The sequence below is a fragment of the Ovis canadensis genome, chromosome 7, assembly GCF_042477335.2.
Source record: "Ovis canadensis isolate MfBH-ARS-UI-01 breed Bighorn chromosome 7, ARS-UI_OviCan_v2, whole genome shotgun sequence".
NCBI classification, from domain to species: Eukaryota; Metazoa; Chordata; class Mammalia; order Artiodactyla; family Bovidae; genus Ovis; species Ovis canadensis.
The window spans coordinates 26943585-26970830 of NC_091251.1; the positions used below are offsets into that span (position 1 = coordinate 26943585).

General features: G+C 38.5%; 1 protein-coding gene across 10 annotated transcripts in view; it reads left to right on the plus strand.

Moving 5' to 3' along the window:
• MAP2K5 (mitogen-activated protein kinase kinase 5) overlaps positions 1-27246 on the plus strand; it is a 264501-nt gene that overhangs the window by 70670 nt on the left and 166585 nt on the right. For all 10 annotated transcript variants that reach the window (XM_069597653.1, XM_069597650.1, XM_069597649.1 and 7 more), the window contains 3 exons: positions 14852-14891; positions 23006-23074; positions 23168-23249. In XM_069597653.1, coding sequence (XP_069453754.1) covers positions 14852-14891; positions 23006-23074; positions 23168-23249 — 191 coding nt within the window. The remainder of the gene's footprint in view (positions 1-14851; positions 14892-23005; positions 23075-23167; positions 23250-27246) is intronic.

Consider the following 27246-nt stretch of genomic DNA (forward strand, 5'->3'; position numbering starts at 1 on the left):
TTTAAATTGTTGTTGGAGTCTTATAGATGTTTTGGCCTCTGATCTTTACAAACAAGTCTGGTTTCTTCCTCCCATGCAGACCCCTCTCCCTTTCTCCTCTCGTCAATCTTACTTTAAAAATATATGTGATGTCTTTAAGCCTTAATCTCCTGAATAGATTGGAGAATCAGCTCCTCTTGACTAATCTCAAAGGACTTTGTAAAACAAAATGTTACTTAATTTTTGGAGAGAATGTTCTAATGCAGTTTATATATTTTTGGAAGTTGCTACAGATATCTCAAAAAGAAGAGCATCGTGGAATTTAGTTTAGAATCCAAATACTTTCTTCTGTTGTCCAAAACATAGAGGCAAAGATTTTTCTTTGCTTAAAGATGACTCTCCCTGGATGGTGTAAGGTATGATGGTAGTTTGAGTGCTGTTCATTTTTTGGGTTAAAGGAAAAAGTCCCTCCTGGTTTGTTTTAACCCTAGTCATGATATGCCAGTTTCATGAAGTCTGTTATGCACAAAAGTGCACGAAATGAAGATAAAGTGCCTCTCTTCAGCCTGACAAAAGCCATTCCTTTGCAGAATGGTAGCTGCAGTGAAAGTAAATAAGTGAATGGACAGCAATCACAGCCTAGTTGATGAAACTGTTCAATTAAAGCACAGGCGTTTACATGGTGTAATTTCCCTAAATTGCCAATGAGCCCCTTTAGACACAACCAGTGTTCAAATTGATTTCAGCATTGATTTTGGCTGAAGCTGATAAATTTCTGCTTGTTAGTTAAAGTAATTTTGCAGAAGACTTTGTACTGCAGTATTGAAGTGTTCATTTAGCTGATGGTTAAAAGAGGAGTTATTTACAGAGGCCTCTACTGTTGTTCTGAGATGGGACAATTCCCCAATCATCTTTTACTTTTAATTTTTTAGGCTTCAGTATACCAATCAATAGGTGATTGAAACTGATTAAAACTTATCCAACCAGCTGCCTATGGCAGTTTAATTAGAAGCTGGATGATTCTTAAATTAAAGTTGTCTTATTTTCATTGCATAGCCATCTTCCAGAAGAATAAGAGACTAACAGTGCTGAAAACTTAAAGTTTGGCTTTATTAAAGTATCTAGCAACTGTTAAATCACTCAATAGCTATTCCTGAGGCAACTCAGAAACGTATTCAGAGGCTTTTGCCTTTATAAAGGTTAAAAGTAATAATGTGCTTTTTTGCTAGCCAAGAAGAATTTTTTGTGTCAAAGGGATAATCTCTAGGATAGTGAGATATGTGGAAGAACCACCATTTGTGATATATATCATATTACACACGCAAGATGAATGTTTGAGCTTTGCTTTTTAAATACTGCAGTACAGGATGAAACTAGCCATCATGATGTCCTGTGCATCTCCCTGCTGAAAACCATCAGCTTTGAATTTGTATTTTTTTGTTGTGTTTTGAGGCCTTGATTAAAATCAATCTCCAGTGAATGAAACCCCACTATTTTCAAATAAATACATGTTGACTTTTCACCAGTATTGTGGGCAAGGTTATAGAAGAGACCTTTTTGTTTGTTTGTTTTGTTTTCCTCTCCCAGGGAAGCTTCCCCCTACTCATTTTCTCAAGTGTGGGACAATTTCTTGAGTTTTTAATGGAAATGGGTTAATATTTCTGTCATAGGGGACAGATTACATCTGGTACTACAGGGGAGAAGGGGATAAATGGCTCACTTTTCAGAGGTGCATTTACTCTTTGACCCACTGGGGTACTATTTAGTGTTGTAGGAGAGGTAATTTAGTAAATTGTACCCCAGTGGCCTGAAAAAGTTAATGCAACTCTGAAAAGTGAGTCATTCAATCGATTTTCCCTATTGCTTTTTAAAAACCAGCACTGACCATATCCAGAGAACCTTGAAGACAACTGGAATTAGAGGATCTAGAAGCAGCCCGTTTATGTTCACACATTGTTTGGGACAAGCATTGGATTTGGCTGCAGAGGAATTTGAACCCACAGCCCAGTCCAAAGCTTCAGTCATTTCAGTTCAGTTCAGTCACTCAGTCATGTTCGACTCTTTGTGACCCATGGACTGCAGCACTCCAGGCTTCCCTGTCCATCACCAACTCCTGGGATTTACTCAGACTCATGTCCATCGAGTCGGTAATGCCATCCCTCTCATCCTTTGTTGTTCCCTTCTCTTTCCACCTTCAATCTTTCCCAGCCTCAGGTTCTTTTCCAATGAGTCAGTTCTTCGCATCAGGTGGCCAAAGTATTGGAGCTTCAGCTTCAACATCAGCCCTTCCAAATATTCAGGACTGATTTCCTTTAGGATTGACTGGTTTGATCTCTTTGCAATCCAAGGGACTCTCAAGAGTTTTCTCCAGTACCACAATTCAAAAGCATCAATTCTTCGGTGCTCAGCTTTCTTTATAGTCCAACTCTCACATCCATACATGACTACTGAAAAAACCATAGCTTTGACTAGACGAACCTTTGTTGGCAAAGTAATGTCTCTGCTTTTTAGTATGCTGTCTAGGTTGGTCATAGCTTTTCTGCCAAGCAACAAGCATCTTTTAATTTCATGGCTGCAGTCACCATCTGCAGTGATTTTACAGCCTGCAAAAATAGTCTCTCACTGTTTCCATTGTTTTCCCATCTATTTGCCATGAAATGGGACTGGATATCATGATCTTCGCTTTTTGAATGTTGAGTTTTGAGCCAACTTTTTCCAAAAAAAGTTCTCTAAAGCTTAGGAGATAAGAATCTTGAACCAGTTGTTAACCTCACCAAGCTTTGCTTCCCTTATCTGTAAAATGGGGCTAGTAAGAATATCTGCCTTACACATTTTTGTGCAACTTAAATAGCTTCCTTATATAAAAAACTTTTTATAAACCATAAAGCACAATTGAATGTTACTTATTAGTAGAAGGAGGTTTTCTGAAATAGCCATTTTTATATCTCATTTTGGAAAGTGACTTATTTTTAGCTTTCCACTATGAGCAGAGATAATATTGTAATCAAGCTGTTTCAGGAAAGAAGTTTCCTAGCTAGTTAATCATCAAGATACTCTTGTTTCCCTCCCACAAGTGTTGCCTCATTTTTTCCCCATCCTCATTATGAGGCTTTCTCTTGCCTCTGTTTTGCCCATTAACATTCTTTCAGAAGCTTTGATCAAGAGATCACTATGACTATAGCTTCCTTAATCTCAAAGGTACTTGGGCCATGTATTAAAAGACATTACTCTAGTTGATGTTAAAGGCTTGAATAAGGCTATATCACCTTATGAAAGAAATATGGAGGAAGTGATGACCACATTAACTTTGAGACAGATGTGGGAGTAAAAAGGAGAACCAAAGTAAATAGAAAGAAGAAGAAATCATAAAATATAGAGTTAAAGTCGCTCTTCTCTGGTTGGAACTCTTTCTAACCCTGCCAAGTTTTCTGTATTAAACATTAGGTTGGTTTGTGAGCCCTGTGTATGATCAGCATCTTGAAAGAGTTGTTAATATGTGTGACCTAATAATATGTTTGATTTGATACTTAAACAGTCTGGGGGGCCCTGTAGCTTAACCATAAATCATTTTACAATCAGTAGTCAGCATTTGTAATGGGTTTTTAGGCAGAAAGAACGTTGGCATAGACTGCTGTTTGAACTAGTACAGTTTATATAAAAGCTTTTTACAACTGCTGTTTACTTTGGATTTCCTATTTTAACAGCTAGAGCCTGGCTAATGTGTTTATCTATTATGGGAGACAACAACTGTCAGTGTTGATTTCCCTGAAACTATTTGAATTTTTTTTTTTCTGTGGATGGCTATTTTGTTATGTGGCATATTGGTAAAATCTACCCCCAAAGAAAGTTACCAAGAGAATAAATCTCTAAAATGATCAAGCAATAAAACAAAATTTTCGTTAACTGAACCATAGCTAGTTTACATTTGGTTCCTGAAAGCATGTCATTGCATTAAAAGACAACATCCAGGTTTTTTTTTTTTTTTAATTAATCTCACAAAGTAACAAAACATTTTTGTTTTGTTTGTGTATGTATGTATTTCTTAAGCCAGAGCTTAACTACTGGTTTCACCATTTTATTGACTGGCTTGTTAAGTTTCCCATTCATTTGGAGAATTTCCAACAATTGATAGTGCTCTATAAATAATTCACAGTAATTGCATCCCGCTTTTCACTAAGCTTTTATGCAGCATGCTCTGTGAGAGTGGAACCTAAGTCAGTGGTGTTCCTTCCGCATGGTGTGTGAGAGAGTTGCCTGCCCCCTCACAGGGCAGTGCCGGTGCTGTCACTGTAGTGTTCTTGTGTTGCTGTCACGATTGAAAGTCATCATGTGCAATTACTCTTGAGATCCTGGCTCCAAGAGGCGAAAAAAAGGGAGGAGGCGTATTTCCTTAGTCATTTTGATGACGGTTTTACTAACAGAATGACCCTTATCACGTCATATTATAATTTATGCTGAAATATGAAATATTTGCAGTCAGATCATAGGTCAGTCCCCCATTCTTAAATTATATCCTACCTCGCAATTAGAGAAGCACAAGTTTTCCCTATTATAAATTCTTTCTTCTCGTAATTGAAAATAATTTGATTAGAAAGTATTTAGAAATTAATATGCAGAATAGTGTCATAGAAATTAGATGCCTACTTTAATTGTATGAGATTGTATAAGCTTTATCAGAAAATATATGATGAGCTCTAGGTTATTTATTTTGTGAACAGGAGTCATCTGGGCCGATTCATATTTTTTCGGTTCTCCTAGAATTTGAAATTCTAAGCATAAATAATTTCAGTAAACATTGTAAAATACAGATGCAATTGATCTTATGCATGACATAAATTTGTGTGGGAGTCCAGATGTTGAAATGTGAACACAGGTTGCTTCTCCCTTATGTCCTGTGTGAATGTAGGACTTTTTAACATTTCATTTTCAAACTTCTCCTTTTCCTTACACACTTCTAAAGATTCTTATAGAAATTCTGTTTAGTTTTTTGGATTGATGTATCTTTTAATCAAATCTTATTAGGACCTAGACGAAAGTTAACACACCTCTAACCTTGTGTGTATTGTACTAGACCCATCTTCATATAGAAAATAATAAGATTAGTTGCATTTGTCCCCAAATGTTGCATTTGAAGTCAGTCACATGTTCTTTTGGATACCTGCCCTGAGCAAGGCACTGCGCTTGGCAGTGTCAGAGATGTAGCGCCAACATTCGGGGCCTTGGGAGTACTGTTCTGTGGGTTCTGTTGCTGGCATACGTTCTGTACCTTCTCATCTCCTCACTGGTTTCTTCTCAGCTCCCTGATTTCTGGATCTGAAGTTGTTCAGGTCCATTCCTCATACCTCATCTCTGTTTAATTTAATTCCTAATTGAGGGACTTCCCTGGTGGTCAGCTGGCTGTGACTCTGTGCTCCCAGTGCGAGGGGCCTGGATTTGATCCCTGGTTAGGGAACTGGATCCCATATGCTGTAACTGAGAGTTTGCATGCACACTAAGAATCCCGTGTGCCTCAACTGAAGATTCCACATGTCACAACAAAGATTGTAGATCCTCGTGTGCTTTAACCAAGACACACGCAGCCAAATGTGTATGTGTGTGTGTGTTGCTTAGTCGTGTCTGACTCTTTGCAACCCCATAGACTGTAGCCCACCAGGCCCCTCTGTCCATGGGATTCTCCAGGCCAGAACACTGGAGTGGGTTGCCATTTCCTTCTCCAAAAGGAACTACAGAAAGAAAGAAAGAATGTGAAGTTGCTCAGTCGTGTCTGACTCTTTGCACATGGACTATAACCTACCAGGCTCCTCCATCCGTGGAATTTTTCAGGCAAGAGTACTGGAGTGAGTTGCCATTTCCTTCTCCAATGCAGCCAAATAAATAAATAAAAATATTTTTAAAAAATTCTCAAGTGAGATTTTGTAGTTTCATGGCTTTACATATCATCTATATGTTGATGAAGCCCAAATGTATGTCTCCAGTCCTGTCCTCTGCCCTGAACTTCAGACTCATATCTAATTACCAGTTGAATGTCTTAGGCATTTCAGAGTTACCCAAAGTGGACGTTTCCTCTAAAATCTGTTCCTTCTTAGTTTTTCTAATCTTTACAAATAGAAACTTTGTCCTACAGGCTGCTCATGACAGAGACTTTTCAGTCATTCTTCTTTCTTCTTTTTCTCTCGGACCATCCGTTATATTAACCCACAAATCTTGTTGGCGTTTCTTCAAAGCTGTTTGAGCAAGCGGACCACCTCTGACCTGCCACCATATTCTAAGCATCTATTATCTCTTGCCTCCCAGCTACTGTTCTAGTTTCTGTCCTTAATTTCCTACAAAGAATTCTCTTTACCCAACAGCCAAAATGATCTTTCTGAATATAAACTCTCCACGTGACCCTGTGACTTTTTATATCATTCAGAATGATAGCCAAAGACCTCACCGTGGTCTAAATGGTACTAACAGTCTGTCTTCCCATTACCTTTCTGACTTTGTCTCCCACACCTAGTCGTCTTCTTTCTTATTCCACTTCCACACACATGTCAAATACACACTTCCACCTTAAGGCCTTGAACTCAGCATGTCATCTGCCTACAGTCCTCTTCTTCTGACTATCTAAATGGTGTGCCCCTTTACTGCTCACATATGACTGAATGAGAGGTACCTTCCTTAAGTTCCTCCTACCTATACTATCTTTTTAAAATGCTCCTAATCTTGATCACTGTCTATATCCCTACCTTTAGTCTTTTTTGTTGCACTTCTGCTATGTGACATATTGTGTATTTATTTGATTATTGTCAGTCTTGCCCCACTAGAAAGTAAGCTCCAGGAAAGCAAGAACCTTGTCTGGTTTGTTCTCTACCCCAGCCGCAATGCCCACCATTGTGCTTAACAGTTGGAGATATCCGTTATTTATTAAATACGAAAACGAGGTATGTAAGCGAAGAGGGTGTCAAATACTCTGGTAGAATTTGGGGATATAGCAGTGAAGAGAATGGACCTTGACCCTGACTTGAAACTTGCAATAAAATAGGATAAGATACAGACCCTATATTAAGAATTTACAGATTGTTTGGTAATTAGTGTTTACAGTATAGTTAAACGAAGCATATACTAGTGAAGTTATATAACACTTTTTAAGAAAAATAGTATTAGCAGCAACATGTGACATATCATCAAACATCAGAGTAGTTGATGCCAGTGGATGAATTGGCATCAACCACAAGATAGGGAAACATAAACCTTAGGATAGGGAATATGATACGTGGAATTTTAGTACATTCTTCTTCTGAATTCCATGTTCAACATTCACAGTATCCTGAAGTAAACTTATTTCAAATCATTCCCTGTGTATACTCTGTCTGTACTGGAAAGAACACAAGCATTAAATTGAAATAGACCTGAATTTGAATCTTATACCTGCCATTCATGAATTCTCACTACCTTAGTAACCCCACATCTGTTTCTATTGTTATTATGTGAAATGTGGCTTATGTTACATACAACACATAGAAATTAGAATAATTCTATGGACTGTTAGAAATTGTTAGTTCCCCGTTTCAATTTTCTTTCTCCCCTTTCCTGACTACACCATTTACTTATTATCTCACAAATATTGAGTATCTATGATGTGCTAAGTATTTTGCTAGATACTATATATGCATTGTTGAATGAAGTTGATGTGGTCTCTGCTCTCATGAAGCTAAAAAGTACAGGATTATATATTTAAGGATGACTAGATAAGAGTCTGGAGAAGGCAATGGCAACCCACTCCAGTACTCTTGCCTGGAAAATCCCATGGACAAAGGAGCCTGGTAGGCTGCAGTCCATGGGGTCATGAAGAGTCAGACATGACTGAGCGACTTCACTTGCACTTTTCACTTTCATGCATTGGAGAAGGAAATGGCAACCCACTCCAGTGTTCTCACTTGGAGAATCCCAGGGATGGGGGAGCCCGGTGGGCTGCCATCTATGGGGTCTCACAGAGTCGGACACGACTGAAGTGATTTAGCAGCAGTAGCAGCAGATAAGAGTCTTCTATTTCTGTTAATAAACACCATAATTCTATGATCTTCACTTGAAATTTTAGGTTTAGCCTCCTCATCCCCATGTGTCATAAATTATATCTGGCCAAAGTCTTCTATCTGTGTCCCCTTTTCCACATCTGGTAACACTGCCTAGATTCGCATCACCCACTCTTACGTAGACTAGAGTAACACCATTCTAAGGGCTCCTTGCTCTTTCAAGCAGTATTGTGGTAATCTGCAGCCAGAGTAAGGATTTTAAAGTCTGATCATGCCACTCTCTGTCCAAGAACCTTCAGTGGCATTTATTGGCCAGCAAATTGTAGATAGCACGTTTGCACCAATAATACAGAAAGCTGAAAGACAATGGTATCCTCACAAGATAAAAAGGAAACAACTGCCTCAGTTAAACTGTCACTCAAGAGTGGGGCAGGGGACTCACCTGGTAGTCCAGTGGCTAAACTCTGTAGTGTCCTCACAAGATAAAAGGAAACAACTGCCTCAGTTAAACTATCATTCGGGAGTGGGGCAGGGACTCACCTGGTAGTCCAGCGGCTGAACTCTGTAGTGTCCGTTTTGGGGTGTCCGAGTTCAGTCTCTGGTCAGGGGACTAGACCTCAGATGCCGCAGCTCAAAAGATCCTGCATGCCTCAACTAAGGCTTGGCACGGCCAAGTAAATAAATAGTTTTTTAAATGGGAAGGAAATCCAAAAAGAGGGGATATGTGTACATGTATTGGGTCTTCCCAGGTGGCACAGTGCAGGGGACTTCAGAGATATGGGTTCAGTGATTAAGTCAGGAAGATCCCCTGGAGGAGGAAATAGCAACCCACTCCAGTGTTCTTGCCAGGATAATTCCACGGACAGAGGAGCCTGGCAGGCTACAGTCTGTAGGGTCGCTAAGAAGTTGGACAACTTAGCAACTAAACAGCAATAACAATCCAGGATAGTAGAGGGAGAGAGGTGAAAAGTAAATGGAAAAGGTGATAGAAATAAATCTATATGTATCAATAATTATGGATGTATGTTGCCAGTTAGTAGATTGGTCAAGTGGAACTTAAAAAAATACAGCTATCTGCTATTTTTGACTATTTTAGCATATGTTTCTAAAACATAAAGACAGAGTAAGGTTGAAAGGAAAAGGCTGGGGAAAAGATACTCGGCAAAAACTAATCAATAGAAAGCTAGTGAGGTTATATTAACATAAGACAAAGCAGACTTTAAGGCAAAAAGTTTTGTGGGTTTTTTTTAAGGGATGAAGATAGAAAGGACTACTATATGATGATAGAAGAAAAAGAATATATGATAGTCTTAAGCTTGTATAGAGTTAATAACATAACCTTAAAATACATAAAGCAAAAGGAAAAAACCTTGACAAGGAAAATTTAATAAATCCACAATCATAGTAGGAAAATTGTCTTTCAGTAAGCAATAGATGAAACAAATAAAAATTAAAGATGTAGAAGACTTTAACACTATCATTAACAAGCTGATCACATGACCATATAACACTCTTTATCAATCATACTGAGAGGATATAGAGGTATAGAGAACTTAATAACTGATTATATACTAGGGCACAAAGCAAGTCTCACTTAAGTTTGTAACTTATAGGTCACTTTTTCTGACTATAATACAATTAGTGTAGAAATTAATAATAATAATATTAAACCTCTTATTCATTTGAGAATTAAAATACACACATCTGAATAATTTACGGGTTGTGTAGCACATTATAATGGGACAAAAATATTTGCAACTGAACAGGGAAAAATACTCTGTGTGAAAACTCATAAGTCCAAGTCATACTTACAGGATAGTTTTTTATATGTGTGTTAGAAAAGAAAAATTGGGTATTAATAGGTTTAGAATCTAAACCAATAATTTTTTAAAAGGGCAATTTATTCATTCTTCCAACAAATATTTATAAAATTTGCCCAGTACAGTGTGAGGCACTGGAGATACCATATAGACCACCAACAACAAAATACCCCTGTTTTCACAGAGCTTGCTTTCTAGTGGTTGGAGACAAATAATAAATTGTGTAGAGTGTTGATGAATTCTATGAACAATAAAGAAAGAGAGAATGAGCTGTTCTACATAGGATAGTCAGAGAAGTAACATTGGACCTGAAGGAAGTGATGGAAAAAGTCAAGTGGATATTGAAGGAAGGGTGGTCCAGGCTGAGATGTAGGTAGAAAGGGCCTGAGGCAGAAGGATGTTTTGTGGAGCAGAGTGAGTATTATGGATAAGGGAGATTTGCAGAAGCAGAAAACGGAGCTTTTTCAGTCTGTTTTAGTGGTTTTACTCTTAAAACACCCAACTACCCTGGAAACTTTCTGGCTTCCTAACATGTAACACCCACTTACTCTGTGCCAGGCCTTGTCCTCCATGTTTTGCTCATCTCACTAAACCTCACAAGTTTGTAACCAGTTTCCCCTTTTCAGACTTAAGGCACGAGAGACGAGGTGAGGCTTGATAACAGTCCATGTTCACATTAAGCGTCAGAGCTAGCATCAGAACCCAGGCAGTGTCTCAGAGCATACAGCTTTCCCTCCTCTCCCTCCCCTGACAGGTTGGCAGTGGTTGCAGAATGCTTCCTGGCTGGGAAAGGTTTAGTGTGATGGTCTTAGCCTGATTGAAATAGGGCGGCACCTTTGTAAGTTTTGAATTATGGGTTTCCCTGCTCTAGAATGCAGTTAAGAGAACTTAAACATTACCACGTATTTTTTTAGTTCCTAGAATACGTGTGTTCTGCCTCAGATCCAGTTTTGTCTTTGCCATTGACTGTGTATGCTTGGACAAGTTTTTTAACCTTGCTTTTAGATATTTCTACCTTTAAAGGGCGGGATTAGATAAGACAGTACTCAATATTACTGACTTGCTCAATACATTGTCTGAATTTGTACCACCAAAGTTAAAGGTTGGTACCAACTTTTTTGTTTATTCATATGGAACCTATTCCAAATGGAAAGAGAAAGTAAAGAAAGTATGAAAAGTATAGATGTTCTCTTTGCTTGTCTTCTTGTTATTTTAATACTCAAAAAATTAATACCAGGCTACTTAGCTTTTACAGTTCTAAAGTGTGTATAGATTATGTGCTCAATTTTAAGGGCTGGGACTATTCCCAGAAGTTCTGTGCTGGTCACAAAGTGGAATGCTCAAGGACTCAGTACTAAAAGTAACTTATAAAAGTGCTTCCTTCATGCACTCAATGGAACAGGTAATTACTGTGGCAACAGCAAACTAATCTGAAGTGTTAGCTGTTAATTAAAACAATGCAGAGGTGTATAGTTGTCTTTTGGCGTAACCGGAGCCTCCATTCAAACTTCATTAATCACTTTACAGTTAATGTGTTGAGGAAGGTCAAGACAATTGAGATGCAGTATCCACTGAAAGTAAACAAATTCCTTGTCTCTGGGTAGAATGCCATTTGCAAAGTTAAGGGACACACTTGACTCCTACCTTGCATTGCCTTTGTCTTCCACTTCTTCTTGAAAATTAAATGTTAATTTGGTACTGTCATTGCACTGTAAACCAAACCACACAGCATTTTTATTTCTCGAAATCGAACCCAAACTTCCACAGATGAATAAACGTGCATCATAATTAAATCATCAAGTTTCCCCTTTTAATTCACTTGGAAATAGGAGACCCTTCTTTTGGAATAGATCAGCTTTCTTGATAAGCTAATTAAGTTGCCAAACTGTCCAGTATGGTATCTAGTATGTACTAGATTATTTGCTAATCATTTCCCTATCACCCCTATTAGTCTAATATATCCAGGTGTTGCTCATTGTCCAGTGTAACAACACTGTTTTGAGTCCTTGTGTATGCATTCAATTATATATCTTTACATTCCAGTTTTTGCAATATAGAGTGTTTTAAATGTTGACATTGGAAGACACTATGATAATTTGAGAAGAAAAATGGTATATGATTGTTAAATGTTATGTATTATATTGCCTGGAATAAAGTTGCTGCTGCTGCTGCTAAGTCGCGTCAGTCGTGTCCGATTCTGTGCCACCCCATAGACAGCAGCCCACTAGGCTCCCCCATCCCTAGGATTCTCCAGGCAAGAACACTGGAGTGGGTTGCCATTTCCTTCTCCAATGCAGGAAAGTGAAAAGTGAAAGTGAAGTTGCTCAGTTGTGTCCGACTCTTCGCAACCCCATGGACTGCAGCCCACCAGGCTCCTCTGTCCATGGGATTCTCCAGGCGAGTACTGGAGTGGGGTGCCATTGCCTTCTCCGAACTAAATTCCTTCAAATCAGACTTCAAATTGGGTTAGGCCAACAACTTCTCTTTCATGCATTGAGAAAAAACACAGTGTAAGCTTTTATATATTAATTTATGGCGTGAGTTCAGACATATCATGAATTAAATCATGACATGTAGTTTCATACATTGTAAAAGTCTAATGTTAACACAGATAGTAAAGTAAATGGTAATTTGTTGTAAAACCAGTATAATACAGGGGTTCCACTTTTGAAAATGTGTATCACTTTATACAAAGTATAACATTTTTTAAAATTATTTAAGCTTTATAATTGAATAGTATTTATGTATAATAGGGAGGTTGGTGTTTAGAAAAAGTCTTTAGATACTTGTATAGATTAAAGTATTCTCTGGTAAAGTGAACAATTGATTTTTATAAGCTTACCTTTCCTTTAATGAGATATATCTGAATTTCTGTACAATTAATTGATAAAATAAAGGCTAAGTTTCCCTTCCATAATTGTCTTGACCTTTGTCTACTCGAGTAGGAGAAGCAGAATGAATTTTTTATAACAGTCCTAAATATGGATATATATGCATATTGATATATGTTTTTTCTTAGTTGTACCTGAATTTGTAACATTTTATATGTGAAAAATTACAAATACTTGTAAGTCAGTCACTTTAAAAACACTTGTCAATGACTGCACAACCCTGCTGCTGCTGCTGCCAAGTCACTTCAGTCGTGTCCAACTCTGTGCGACCCCATAGATGGCAGCTCACCAGGCTCTGCTGTCCCCGGAATTCTCCAGGCAAGAACACTGGAGTACTAAAAATTTTTAATTGTACGTTTAAAACAAGTGAGTTTTATCATATATAATTACACCTTAATAAAGCTTTCAAAAAATTTCAGAGCAACCACATGATTATTTCTGCCAAAATAACAGAAAATGGTGTTTTCATTTTTAATAATGATGGAATATATGTTTTGCTTTTGTTTTATGAAATAAGCAATTTTTGTAATAACTGTGTGGTAATAGATGTAAACTAGATTTACTGTGGTGATTATTTCAAAGTATATACAAATATTGAATCATTATGTTGTACACCTGAAACTAATATAATACTCCATGTCAGTTAAATCTCAATTAAAACAATAAAAGAAATGAGAAATGTTTACTGCTAGGTCATTACCCAGTAAAATTTGGAAAATGTAGTTTGCAAGCTTAGCATGTAAAGATGGGAAATTCCAGAGAAACTAAATTTCTTTCACCCACATCTGTCCTACCCCAGTTACGCCTTAACATTAGTTGGATTAAGAGAAGACCAATTTGATCTTGGCTGATATGTAAAATCTTTTGGGGAGCAAGATTTTAGTTCTTCCAAACTAATTTGTTTCTTTATACCTTTATGACAGAGAAGGCAATGGCACCCCACTCCAGTAACGTGCCATAAAAAGTGCTTGTTTGTGTTATGTGGTTTGTTTTGAAATTTTTATTTAAAGCATACTGTTTCTGTATAGTGGTCAGAATGTGCAGTCAGTGCAGTGCATGGGCACACATTTCATTTCACACAAAAAGTCTTGATGAGATGTAATGGTATTTTATTTCTGCAAACATAATCCCCTTAGTATTTTTCACAAATGAATCTATTCCTATTGCTTGATTTAAACTGTAATTATTTCACTGTATCTGATCATTTGAACTGGCCTCTGAAGGTTTTTTAGAGTGTGACTTTACTTGTTTTATTTCTGGGCGTGCTGGGTCTTTGCTGAGTCAGCTTTTCTCTGGTTGTGGCGAGCAGGGGCTCCCCTCCAGTTTCCGTGCGTGGGCTTCTCTCTGCAGCGGCCCCTCTTGTCGCCGAGCGTGGGCTCTAGAGTGCGCGGCCTTTGATAGCTGCAGCACCCGCGTCAGTGGTCGCGGCTCCCAGGCTCTGGAGCACAGGCTCCGTAGGTGTGACACATGGGTTTAGTTGCTTCGTGGCATGTGAGATCTTAGATCAGGGATCAAACCCATGTCTCCTGCACTGGCAGGCAGATTCTTTACCACCGAGCCACCAGGGAAGCCTCATTCTGTAGCTTTCTGAAAAATACTGAGAGATGCTAGCTTTAAGAAAAAGACAGCTGTCATCCTTGATCCTTGTAAATCCATGACTTCTTACATGAATTTATATCTTAAGCTATGTGTTTTGAGATTATTTTAATGAAATGTAGGGATGCAGTTCATCTATATATATAATTGAGATAAACGAAAGGGAAACCTCCCATTTTATGTGGCTCTGTACAGTGTACATCGCCACATACGGTGACTGTATGTTGTAAGGGATCTGGAGCCAGAAGACTTGGGTTTGATGTCTAGTTCTGCCTCTTATTAACTTTACCATTGATAATATGCTTCAGAGTTCTGGGCTCTAAAAAGTGGATAATAATATCAGAATTAACTCAGAGTTATTTTAAGGTAGTACATAATGAATCACTGTGTAAACCATGAACCTCAATAGAAATGTAAATTACCATTGTTATTAGTGTTCTCTGAAAGTATCATATTTCTCTTACTGAGGATATATTCAGATTTATATTATGTCTGTAGCCATTTTGTAGGTTGTTTAGTAATCCCACGTGTTTTTTTTTTCTTTCCATAGAGCATATCATGTCCCAAGTGGGAAAATACTAGCTGTAAAGGTAAGTGCTAGATAAGTTTTATGAAATTCATGAATGTTGTGATGCTTACTGCTTTCTCTCCCACCGCGACAGCTGTTAGCTTGAATCATAGGTATTGTCAAAGAGGAAGTGAAGTGGTTTAAGGTTTGGGTTGTGCCTGGTGGAAGCTCTGGCCCTGTTGTGACCTTCAGGATCCCCGCACTGTGTATGACTCATCATCTACGCGTCTTTCCGTGTTCCCTGCTCAGTGCACCACTGTCTTCCTCGTCTTACAGTTCAAAAGCTCAGTAGTTGTTCACTTCTTTCTTTCTTTCATCTGCCACATCCCGTAAGTCACCATGTCCTGTCAGCAGTTTCCCCTGAAATGGGCTTTCTTTCTGTTCTCATCCTCATTGCCTTTGCCTTGTATCAGGCTCACATACCTCATACTTAGACTTTTATAACTACTTCTTCACTATACCTTTCACCTGGCCACTGGAGTCGAGAAGTTGAACTCCAGACCTGATGCATCACTATCTTGGCATCCCTCAGCCCCAGTAGTGTACAACATAAAGCCTATGATGTCTGCCTCCCTTCTTTATGGCATTCTGAGAGACCCTAACCATCACACAGGCGATGAAGTGATGTGGCAGAAAGTGAAGAACTGAAGAGCCTCTTGATGAAAGTGAAAGAGGAGAGTGAAAAAGTTGGCTTAAAGCTCAACATTCAGAAAACTTAGATCATGGCATCTGGCCCCATCACTTCATGGCAAACAGATAGGGAAATAGTGGAAACAGTGGCTGACTTTATTTTGGGGGGCTCCAAAATCACTGCAGATGGTGATTGCAGCCATGAAATGAAAAGACACTTACTCCTTGGAAGGAACGTTATGACCAACCTAGATAGCATATTAAAAAGCAGAGACATTACTTTCTCAACAAAGGTCCGTCTAGTCAAGGCTATGGTTTTTCCAGTAGTCATGTATGGATGTGAGAGTTGGACTATAAAGAAAGCTGAGTGCCAAAGAATTGATGCTTTTGAACTGTGGTGTTGGAGAAGACTCTTGAGAGTCCCTTGGACTGCAAGGAGATCCAACCAGTCCATCCTAAAGGAGATCAGTCCTGGGTGTTCATCAGAAGGACTGATGTTGAAGCTGAAACTCCAATACTTTGGCCACATGATGCAAAGAGTTGACTCATTGGAAAAGACCCTGATGCTGGGAAAGATTGAGGGCAGGAGGGGAAGTGGGTGACAGAGGATGAGATAGTTGAAGGGCATCACCGACTCAATGGACATGGGTTTGGGTGGACTCTGGGAGCTGGTGATGGACAGGGAGGCCTGACATGCTGCAGTCCACAGGGTCGCAAAGAGTCAGACACCACTGAGCAACTGAACTGAACTGAACTGATGGGACCGGATGCCATGATCTTAGTTTTCTGATTGTTGAGCTTTAAGCCAACTTTTTCACTCTCTTCTTTCACGTTCATCAAGAGGCTCTTTAGTTCTTCTTCACTTTCTGCCATAAGGGTGGTGTCATCTGCATATCTGAGGTTATTGATATTTCTCCCGGCAATCTTGATTCCAGCTTGTGCTTCATCCAGCCCAGCGTTTTCTCATGATGTACTCTGCATATAAGTTAAATAAGCAGGATGACAATATATAGCCTTGATGTACTCCTTTTCCTGTCTGGAACCAATCTGTTGTTCCATGTCCAGTTCTAACTGTTGCTTCCTGACCTGCATACAGATTTCTCAAGAGGCAGGTCAAGTGGTCTGATATTCCCATCTCTTTCAGAATTTTCCAGTGTTTAGTCTAGAGCTAACTTTCCCGAGTCAACTGAAGCAGTAGTCTTCTGAATACTCTGTCCTGATACTTTGGCAAATATAGGGTTTTCATCCTTCCTGGTGGGAACACAGTCTCTGCCTAGTGTGAGGTCTGAAGGTCTGGAGATCGTTTCTTCTGGTTCTTTCTTGGGGTTCTTTCCCTGGCCCCATGTAGTTTCCTGACATCCATGTGCTAATCATTACTCACCTAAAGACTCCAGGTGTCCTCTGCAGCTTTCTGCGGCTGTCTCCTTTTGCTCTTCTTCCAGTGAATTCTAGCTGCCTTGGCCTCCTCAGAACTCCCAGTTCTCTCAGCTTAGGGAGGTGGTTGAGCTCCCCTAGGATCCCCTCCCTACATGGGTACTAAAAACTCTTGTCTAGTCACTAACCTGGTCATAGGACTCATCTCTTTGGTTTTCCATCTCTCAGAGATCACTGTCCTATTTTAGCTGATGTCTAATTTCTGGAAGCCTGTTGATTTTTTCTGTTTTGTTGTTATTTATTTATTTATTTATTTTTAGTATCTTTCCCATTCTTATCACTGTGCGAATCCATACACTTATTTTTGCCTCTTGGCAGACATGTCTCTTGACCAGCTTTTAAATTGTTCTCTTGAAAATAGAAGCTACAGAAGTCCAATAGATAGTACTATCCAATAGTACTATACTTAGCAGGTGTCTGGGCTTCCCAGGTGGTATGGTGGTAAATAATCTGCTGGAGATGCATTGGGTAGGTAAGGTCCCCTGGGGTATGAAATGGAAACCTGTTCCAGTATTCTTGCCTGGAGAATTCCATGGACAGAGGAACCCGGCAGGCTACAGTCCATGGCATTGCAAAGAGTCAGACACAAATGAGCATCTGAGCACACACCCACACACAAGCGTCTACTCTGGTGACTGATAAAGAATCCACTTGCCAATGCAGGAGACCCAGGTTCAATCCCTGGGTCAGGAAGACCCGCCCCTCGCCCCACCCCGGGCAAGGAAATGGCAGCGCATTCTAGTGTTCTTTCCTGGAGAATCCCGTGAACAGAGGAGCCTGGTCAGCTACAGTCCATGGAGTCACAAAAGAGTCAGACAAGACTTAGGAACTAAACAACAAAAAATTCTGCTAAGCATTCTACGTACATTTTCCATGTTTAAAGCTCACCGTGACCTTTTGCATTTATTACTGTTATGGATCCTCATTTTACAGATGCAGAAGCTGAGGCACAGAATACTTAAATAGCTTAGTCCTGCACCTAATAAGTAATGGAAACAAGCTTTGAATCCAGGGAAGTCTTGCCTCAATCAAGTCCATGCTGTTAACCTCTGTTTTGTATTTCTGTTCACTCCTTTGGGATTTGGCTTCTTAAAGCATAGCACATTTCTTCCCTTCTCAAAAGTCTTCAAAGGCTCTGCATTACCTCCAAGTAAACTAAAAGCTCTATGGGATGGAGCTCAAGATCTTGCACAATACGTCCTCAGCCTACTTCTAAAGCATTATCTTATGTGTCTGAATTCTGTGCTGCTTTTAAGTTGAATTCATTGCCTTATCTGAACCCAAGTACTTTCTTACTTCAATACTTTTATTCATGTATTTCTTTCTAATTAGAATGCCTTTACCAGTGTCTCCAACCTGTCCAAATCCTCGACATCTGTCACGGGTCAGCTCGGAAGCTTGCTCCTCCTTGAGCTGACTTGAATAGATCCTGTCACATCTGGTAGATCTATCACTTACCACCTTCTCCTTCAGACCTCTCTAGGATTCTCTGAATGTGTCCCTTATGGGTGTCATCACATGGTGACTTCTGGTGTTCTAATAGTATGCATGTTACATTTTCCCCTAGTACACTGAAGTCTCTTTGAAAGTGGGGAACAGGTCTTGTTATCTTCTTGTCTTAGTCATTGATTTATGTAGACCCTTGCATACAGAGTGTAATACAGAGCACGCCATGTCATGACTTGGTGTTCAACACATAATCTGTTGAAAACAACTAACTGAATAAATAAACTTTAGTGTTTCATTTGTTCTTTAGTTCATTCATTCATGTTTTAAAGTAATATCCTAAAAGCAAGTTTGGTTCACAAGCAAAATACCCCGTAGTGTTCTTTGTGTTCATTGCTCTCACCCAGAGTATTTCTTATCATTTTTTATATCAAGGGCTGAAATGAAAGGTTAAGAGTTAGAAGCACATTTGATCTTTTCCTGAACCCCTCCTGACTTTTGCGTGACTTCAAGCATGTCACTTGAACCTCTTAGTGACCTCAGCTGTGAAACCAGGCTGTCTAGTGTCATAGAGGGATTGCAAAGAGCAGCGAATCACAGTCCTTGTCTAAACAGAATCACCTTCAGGGCTCTGATGCCTGCATAGAATGAGGGAAATTTAATTTCCCAAGTCAAATGATCATTTTCACCCATATTTTAATGTCATGTGGGATCAATTAGATGAGAGTCCTTGAAAATCTGTTACTTTTCTCTTCCTACTCAAAATATTTCTAATTTTTGTTCTTATTTTTTAGACTTTTTTGCCCAAAGGTTATTGGAGTGTCTAAGCATATTAGTGTTTACCACTTCAAACTTCAGAGGTGGAAAACATCACTTCAGATATTATAAAAAGCAAGTTGAACTTTGGAATTAATAGAAATACCCTGAATTTTTAATTTATATCACTGAATTTAGAAAAAAAAATGCCTCAAAGAGAGTACTTTGAAAATGTCACTAGTGCTATTTTAAAGATAACTATTTGATGACTGTATCTAAATACGTGTTTCTAACTAGCTTTTAGGGGGTGACAGTGGTGGGAGAAATGTAGTTAAGCAAGACGATTGCAAACAAGTAGAGCAGAAAACAAATAAAAATACTCTTAGCCATTTTGCAAATAGAACCTTTTTATACTGTTAATGTATTCTATAAAATCTTTGAAAGAGTAGAGCTTAAAAGATTCCCTTGTACTATATATTTTCTAATTGGGAAAAACCCACTGTACAGGAAATTTAGCCTTGTACGTAGCACATGCTGATTATCATTCTTTGACTGCTTTGGGTTTCTGCTGCTTTTAAAGTAGCATTTAAATGGACCATTTGATTAATCATTTGTATACTGACTGTAATCCTCCCAAATTTCCTTTCTGAGTTGTACATACTGTAAAAGACAATTATGTCGCCACAGATTAAATAAGCGAATTAAAACAGAATAGCAGCTTAATTTGACCTGTGATTTTGCTCTCCTTCCCTTTAGTGGAGCGTGTGCCACTCCAGCAAATAAATGAAGTCATCCATGACAGCTTGTGATGAATTGCCGTATTTATACTGTATATTTTAATAGCCTCACACTAATTTAAATTGAGCACAGAGTAAATTATAATTCAGTCACTTGACTGCTTATATTTAACTTGACAACTCATCCTTATTTGTCCTGGAGGTGTAGTGGAGAACAGCGGAAATGCAGTCAGGTATTTCAGTTTCTCACTTAACCCTTTCTCCAGGAAGTGCTTCATGTTCAAATTCTCTCCAGTTTGAAAAATTGAGCTCTTCCTAAAGAGAAGAGAAAATAATCATGAAGACTCACGGAGTTCATACTTTCCTTGTTCTTCCAAAAAAATTTTAGTATTTCTCATGCTTTTTTTCCAGTTTTTCCATTTTAGCGTAGATTTTACTTTCCTTCTCAAGTTCCCAGAAATTACTTTATTCACTTTTTTACCATTATGGAATCTCCACTATTCTGGATTAAAGCAAATTTCAAGAATGATCAAGACCTTTTAGAGTGCAATGGATTGGTCCCACAAATACACTATTACTCGCTACAGTTTAGGCCAGTGTGGCAATTTTATTCATTTTGGTGTTTATGTCTTTGATTTTAAGTTCAATTATAGAAATCAAACAATTCATTTCCTTCCTGTCTAGAAGTAGCTTCTTATTTAGAGAATTAAGTACCGCATCAGTCAGTGGGCACCACTTGTTTAAGACTGGGTGCTGGGTGCTGGGTACGGAGGGAGGGAACCAGAGAAAAATGCACCAGGCTTAGTTGTTGCCCTTCACAGGCTTAGAACCACTGTACTCTCTGGGCTTCAGTTTTTAGGAGCCAAGGCATTGATGCGAAAGGCAGCGTGTGATGGGAGAAAGATAGAGGGTCTGATGGAAGGCCTTAGGGCCGGCCTGATGGAGGTGGTGGTGGCATTCAAGCTATGTTTAAAGCATAGAAAAGGTATTATGGCCCGTGGCTATGGAATGGAGCGAGAAAGCACACCTCGAGTGGAGGGAGCCCCTGGACTAGAGACTGAACTGGGGGAGAGCACAGGACATGTGGGCTGGGAGCAGTCACCTGGTTTACATGTAGAGTGGGTTTGTGGTAAGGAGTGGGGGGAGAAGGAACTGGAGTAACAGATTGGAGGTAGACTTTGGGAAAATTCCTTGAATATCATGCTAGAATCTCAACTTTATTCCAGACTATGGAAGCCTAATTAAGATTCTCTGTGAAAAGGATATGTTCTTGGCTGGTCGTTTTAGGTCATTCCGAGGTTTCGGTTAGCGGTGTGGAATCATGTTGTTTCTTGATTAGGGGCCTGGAGATGCAGATATTTGGTAGTGAGACTGCACACTGAATAAACAGCATTTTTTTTGAAACTTTAAATAAGGGATTCTCAACCTTACTGTGGGCTACAAATCAGCTGGCAAGTTTTTAAAAATGCAAAGATATGGGCCCAACCCCCAGAGATTCTGATTCCCTTATTCTGGGTAAAGCCTGTGCATCATCAGGCTTTTTTTTTAAAGTGTCCTTATTGTATATAAGTACCTTGATATAAAGGTAATTATAATGTGAGGCCAGGGTTGAGCACCACTGCTTTAAATGATGCTTTATTCCTTTTAGCAGAATTTTTCAGGCTGGAAGCTTCCCTGTACTTGACACAGAGGGTCAATATTAGCTCTAATATATAGTATAGAATTGAAACAACACTAGATGAATTAATTTTCTTGCTAAATTTTATACAGGAGCAAAAATGTAAGTGAATATTGGAACAAATGACTATTGATTGAGGGAAATGTTTAAATGTTTTCTTGGCAGTTTTGCCTTACACTTACAATCTAGTTTAGTGAGAGCTTTTATAAATAACCCTAAAGCAAACTCTTGATAGAAACTGCTGTGCCTTCTTGTACTCACTCTGCCCTCCCCCAGTGGATGTCAGTACTAGAAAATTTGTGTTTTTAGAGACTATCCTTTTCTTTCCTTGCTCTGTCATCAGTTTACAATTGAAAATTTATGTTTTTTCCTCCAGTATGATTATATATATGTGTGTGTGTGTGTTTATATATATATTCTGCAATTGTATACAAAATGTTGATCAGTGTTGGATGGTGTATAATTACTGTCCTTGGTAATCCTGAATAAGTTTTTATCTAGTAATGTCTGGAATCAGAAACTCTGCCACGAATCTTTAAAGCTATTGTCTAGTTATTTTATTATCATCACTGTTCTTTTTAAGTAAAAAACAATTCCCTTTGAATTGACTTCACAGTAAATACTGAGTAAAATTTGAATGGTTGATGGTCTTCTTTCTTAAAATAAGTGTTCAAAATAAACTAGTATTTGTTCTATGTATGTTTATAAATTATCGTACATTTCTGTGTTATGAATTTGACTCATTGGTTGATATTTTAAGGGAAACCATAAAGCCTTGGAACATACTGGAAAGTGTGTGGTCCTTGGAATCAGGGAGAGGCCCTGATGTTGCCGAGCCTCATCACTCCTCAGAGTTTTGGTTTCTTCCTCTTTAGAAAGAAAGGAATTAGGTGAAATAATTTCTGAGGTTCCTTCAAGCTCAATTTTATAACAGTTGTGGCAAAGAAAGATTACCCAATTGGAAGAGTATAAAAACCTGATATATTTTTAAAACTCCTTATTTCTCTCATAACTAAAAATCTACTTTAAATGTTATTTTTACTTATCATTCTCTTCTGCTTTGCCCAGTATCTGAATTACAAGACAATTAATTTTTAATGGTTTCAGGGTCATTCCGGTCTTCCTCGTCTCAAAATAACCAATGTGGCCAAAATAGGGTGTGTAAATTAAGGGTGTTATAACGTAACTGACTTTTGAAGCCATTAATACTGACCTTTGAGACCTGGCTTTTTCCTTGATCCCATCAATCACTTCTGTACCACCGCCCCCAATACAAAGTGTTAGACAGATGTGGACACAGTTTGTATTACCAGAGGTTATGGTGGTGGAGAGGAGAAAGGTGGAATGAATAGGGGAAACACCATATTTTTTAGTTTTTATATTTCATAGTGAATATGGCTAGATTTAATCTTAAGGTGAATAAGTGTGTGAATGTTGATTCCTTTATGTGTTTAGGTCATACTACTAGATATTACACTGGAACTTCAGAAGCAAATTATGTCTGAATTGGAAATTCTTTATAAGGTAATTTTTTTCCTTGGTTATTTTTCCTTATAAAGTATGCCTGTGGTATTGGCTTGCAGGCTTTTAACTGCTTTTGTCTTATTTTTGTTACAGTGTGATTCATCATATATCATAGGGTTTTATGGTGCATTTTTCGTGGAGAACAGGATTTCAATATGTACTGAATTTATGGATGGTGAGTTTTCCCTTTTATAATACTTTAAAAGTGATTTTGAGAGTAGAATAGTTTAAAACCTGATGTTGACACAGGTATCATGTAGAATTAAAAATAATTAAAATATACTAATAAGCACCTCCTTTATGCTGTAAAACATCTTAATGTTAAGGGTTCCTAGTGTTAAATATTTATAGTTGAGCTATAATTTCAAGAATGTAGTTTCATTTACTTTTATTGAAAATTTAAATAGAACAGATTAAATGCTAGTTTAATTGGTGGTTTGGTATTTGATTCTTCTATACAATCTGTCTTCACTTGTGAAACAGATGTTCTGTTCTTTTAATGTTTCAATAGCCAAAACAGATTTTCTTTTAAAGAAATCTATTAACCCAATGTCCTATGTCTTTTAGAAAGAAATCGGTTCTTAATTGCAAGATAAGAAATCGTTTTCTAGCACAGCTGTTTAGCCAAGATGTGTTTAGTTTTCTTTGGACTCTAGCCCTTTGCTTCCTTCCTTTATTTTTTATTCATTTCTACTTTGGTAAATCTTTTTTGATCTGAATATTATGGCAAAAATGCAGGTTTCTTGGTTCCCTGTCAGTGAAATGATGTCGCCATTGTTATTGTTTACACATTTGAAATCAGAGCAGTCTTTACATTTCACATATTCAATTTTTTAATGTCCAGCTCATTAAAACTCAACATTTGGAGTTCCCTGGTGGTCCAGTGGTTAGGACTCAGTGCTTTCACTGCTGTGACCTGGGTTCAGTCCCTGGTTGGGGAATGCAGATCCCTCAAGTCAAGGGATGCAGCCAAATATATATAAATATATTTTATATATATATAGTTCATTTGGGGCATTCTCATTATATTAATAATACAGTTAGTTCATTCCCTATAAGACTTTTTAATGAGCCTACATTGATACCTTAATACTATAAGAATGTGTTCTAAATTTGTTATAGTAGATGTCAAGAATTAAAAGTCTTACAAACATATTAGTATGACGGTTACTCTTCAAGGAGACCAGCTAGAAAAAGTGAGTTCACAGAGCCAGTGAGTGTGTGCATGCTCACTCACTCTGTTGATTCTGACCATTGCAACCCCATGGACTATATGTAGCCTGCCAGGCTCCTCTGTCCATGGAAGTTTCCAGGCAAGAATACTGGAACAGATTGCCATTTCCTCCTTCAGGGGCTCTTCCTGACCCAGGGATCAAACCCGCATCCCCTGCATCTCCTTCCATTGGCACGTGGGTCCTTTACCACTGAACCACCTGGGGAGCCCTTCATAGAGCCAGTACATGTCATTGTTTTATGGCTTTCCGTCATCCTTTTTTGACTCTTTAATTTGTGTTATGTTAAAAAATGTATTTATTAAGATGGTATGTTCAAATTCCATAAAATTCATCCTTCTAAATGAAGGATGTGCATTTGTACAGTTCAGTGGTTTTTAGTACATTCATAGGATTGTATAACCATTACCACCAATTCCAAAACGTTTTTATCACCCCAGAAATAAACTCCCCACGCATTAGTAGTCGCTTCCTATATTCTCTTCCCTCTAGTCCCTGGCAACCATTAGTCTACTTTTTATCTCTATGAATTTCCCTATTTTGGACATTTCAGATAAGTGAAATCATACAGTATGTGGCCATTGCGTCTGGCTGCTTTCACTTAGCATAGTGTTCTCAAGGTTCACCCACGTTATAGCATTTATTAGTACTTCATTCCTTTTTTTACGACCGCCTAATAGTCCATTATATGGATGTACCATATTTTGTTACTCTTTCATCCGTGATGAGCACTGATGTTCCTTAGAGGGGAAGCTTTGAGTCTTTCATCATCAAGTATGATTTAGCTGTGGGTTTTTGGTAGGTGTCGTTTATCAAGTTGTGGAAGTCTCCTTCTCTTCCAAGTTTGTTTTATATTTTTTATCATAAATCAGCATTAGATTTTGTCAGGTGCTTTTTCTATTGAAATGATCATGTGTTTTTTTGTCCTTTATTCCATAGTTATAGTGTGTTAATAGATTTTTGCATATTGAACCAATCTTGTATAATCCATTTTATATGTTGCTGGATTTAGTTTACTAGTATGTTGCTGAGGATTTTTGCATTCATATTCTTAAGTGATATTGATTCGTAGTTTTTCTTGTAATGTCACTGTGTGAGTTTGAGACCCAGATATTTCTGTCCTCAAAGGATGTGTGTACAGTGTTCTGTCCTCTTCCATTTTTTGGAAGAGTTTGCTAGAAAGATTGATGTTAATTTTTCTTAAAACATTTGGTGTAATCCACTGGTGAAACCTCTGGTCCTGAGGTTTTGTTTGTGAGTAGTTCTTAGGTCAGGTGGCATCTGTTGTCTGTTATTAGAAGTTCAGTACTTCTGCCCATTGCATCTTGGTACTGGAGTTGCCAAGAAAAACACAATCCAGGCAAGCGCTGGACTGAACAATTCTTTAGTCACATAATAAAATGAGAGACAGAGCAAGATCAGCTTCAGTAGTGGGTGTCAGTTTCCCATGGCCAGCAGCAGGTCCCTCCTGGCAGTCTGTGGAGGGCAGTTGGCCTGCACATACCCATCAATGTTGCAGCAAAAGTAGCCCCCACTCCACCTCGCTCCCTTGGAGTCAGAAATGCTAAAACCTGAAGGTGTGCCTAAGGTCCACTGAGGCACATGCTTAAACAGGACAGAGAAGTACATATTGAGCCTAAAACAGGGAAAGGGTCCAAAACAAGGAGATAAACCCACCACAGGCTATATGGCCTCTTTATCTCTTAGTAAGCAACTGTTCTAGCCCCAAGGCCCATTGTTATGTGGCCAAGTAGGATTTGCAAGATGGTGTGCATAAGACTCTCTTTTCCAAAATTTTTTTTTTAATTGTGGTATAATATGTATATGATTTACCATATTAGCCATTTTAAAGTATGTAGTTCAACAGCATTAAGTATATTCACATTACTGTGCAACCACTGACACTGTATATCTCTAGAACTCTTTTCCTTTTGCAAAACTGAAGCTCTATACCCATTAAAGTATGACTCTCTACCTCCTGTTCCCAGCCCCTGGCAGCAAACATTCTACATTTGTCTCTATGAATTGGGCTACTCTGGATGCCTCATCTAAGTGGAATCTCACAGTATTTGTCTTCTGGGGACTGGCTTGTTTCACTTTTCATAATGTCCTCAAGATTCACCCAAGTTGGGACATATGTCAAAATTTGCTTCCAGTAATACTGAACAGTATTGTGATGTAGCTTTTAAAATTACCAACCAATATCTTTACTAGTTATAGGTTTATTCAGCATTTCTATTTCTTCCTGAGACAGTTTTGGTAGTTTGTGGCTTTCTGAAAGTTTGTTCATTTTATCTAGATTATCTAATTTGTTGGTAAACAATTAGTATTCCTTTATAATCATTTTTATATCTGTAAAGTCAGTATTGATGTTCTCTCTTTAATTCCAGATTTTAGTCATTTGAATCATATCCCTTTTTTCTTCAGTTCAGTTCAGTTCAGTCACTCAGTCGTGTCCGACGCTTTGCGACCCCATGAATCGCAGCACACCAGGCCTCCCTGTCCATCACCAACTCCCAGAGTTCACTCAGACTCACGTCCATCGAGTCCATGATGCCATCCAGCCATCTCATCCTCGGTCGTCCCCTTCTCCTCCTGCCCCCAATCCCTCCTAGCATCAGAGTCTTTTCCAATGAGTCAACTCTTCGCATGAGGTGGCCAAAGTACTGGAGTTTCAGCTTTAGCATCATTCCTTCCAAAGAAATCCCAGGGCTGATCTCCTTCAGAATGGACTGGTTGGATCTCCTTGCAGTCCAAGGGGCTCTCAAGAGTCTTCTCCAACACCACAGTTCAAAAGCATCAATTCTTCGGTGCTCAGCCTTCTTCACAGTCCAACTCTCACATCCATACATGACCACAGGAAAAACCATACCCTTGACTAGATGGACCTTAGTCTGCAAAGTAATGTCTCTGCTTTTGAGTATAGTATCTAGGTTGGTC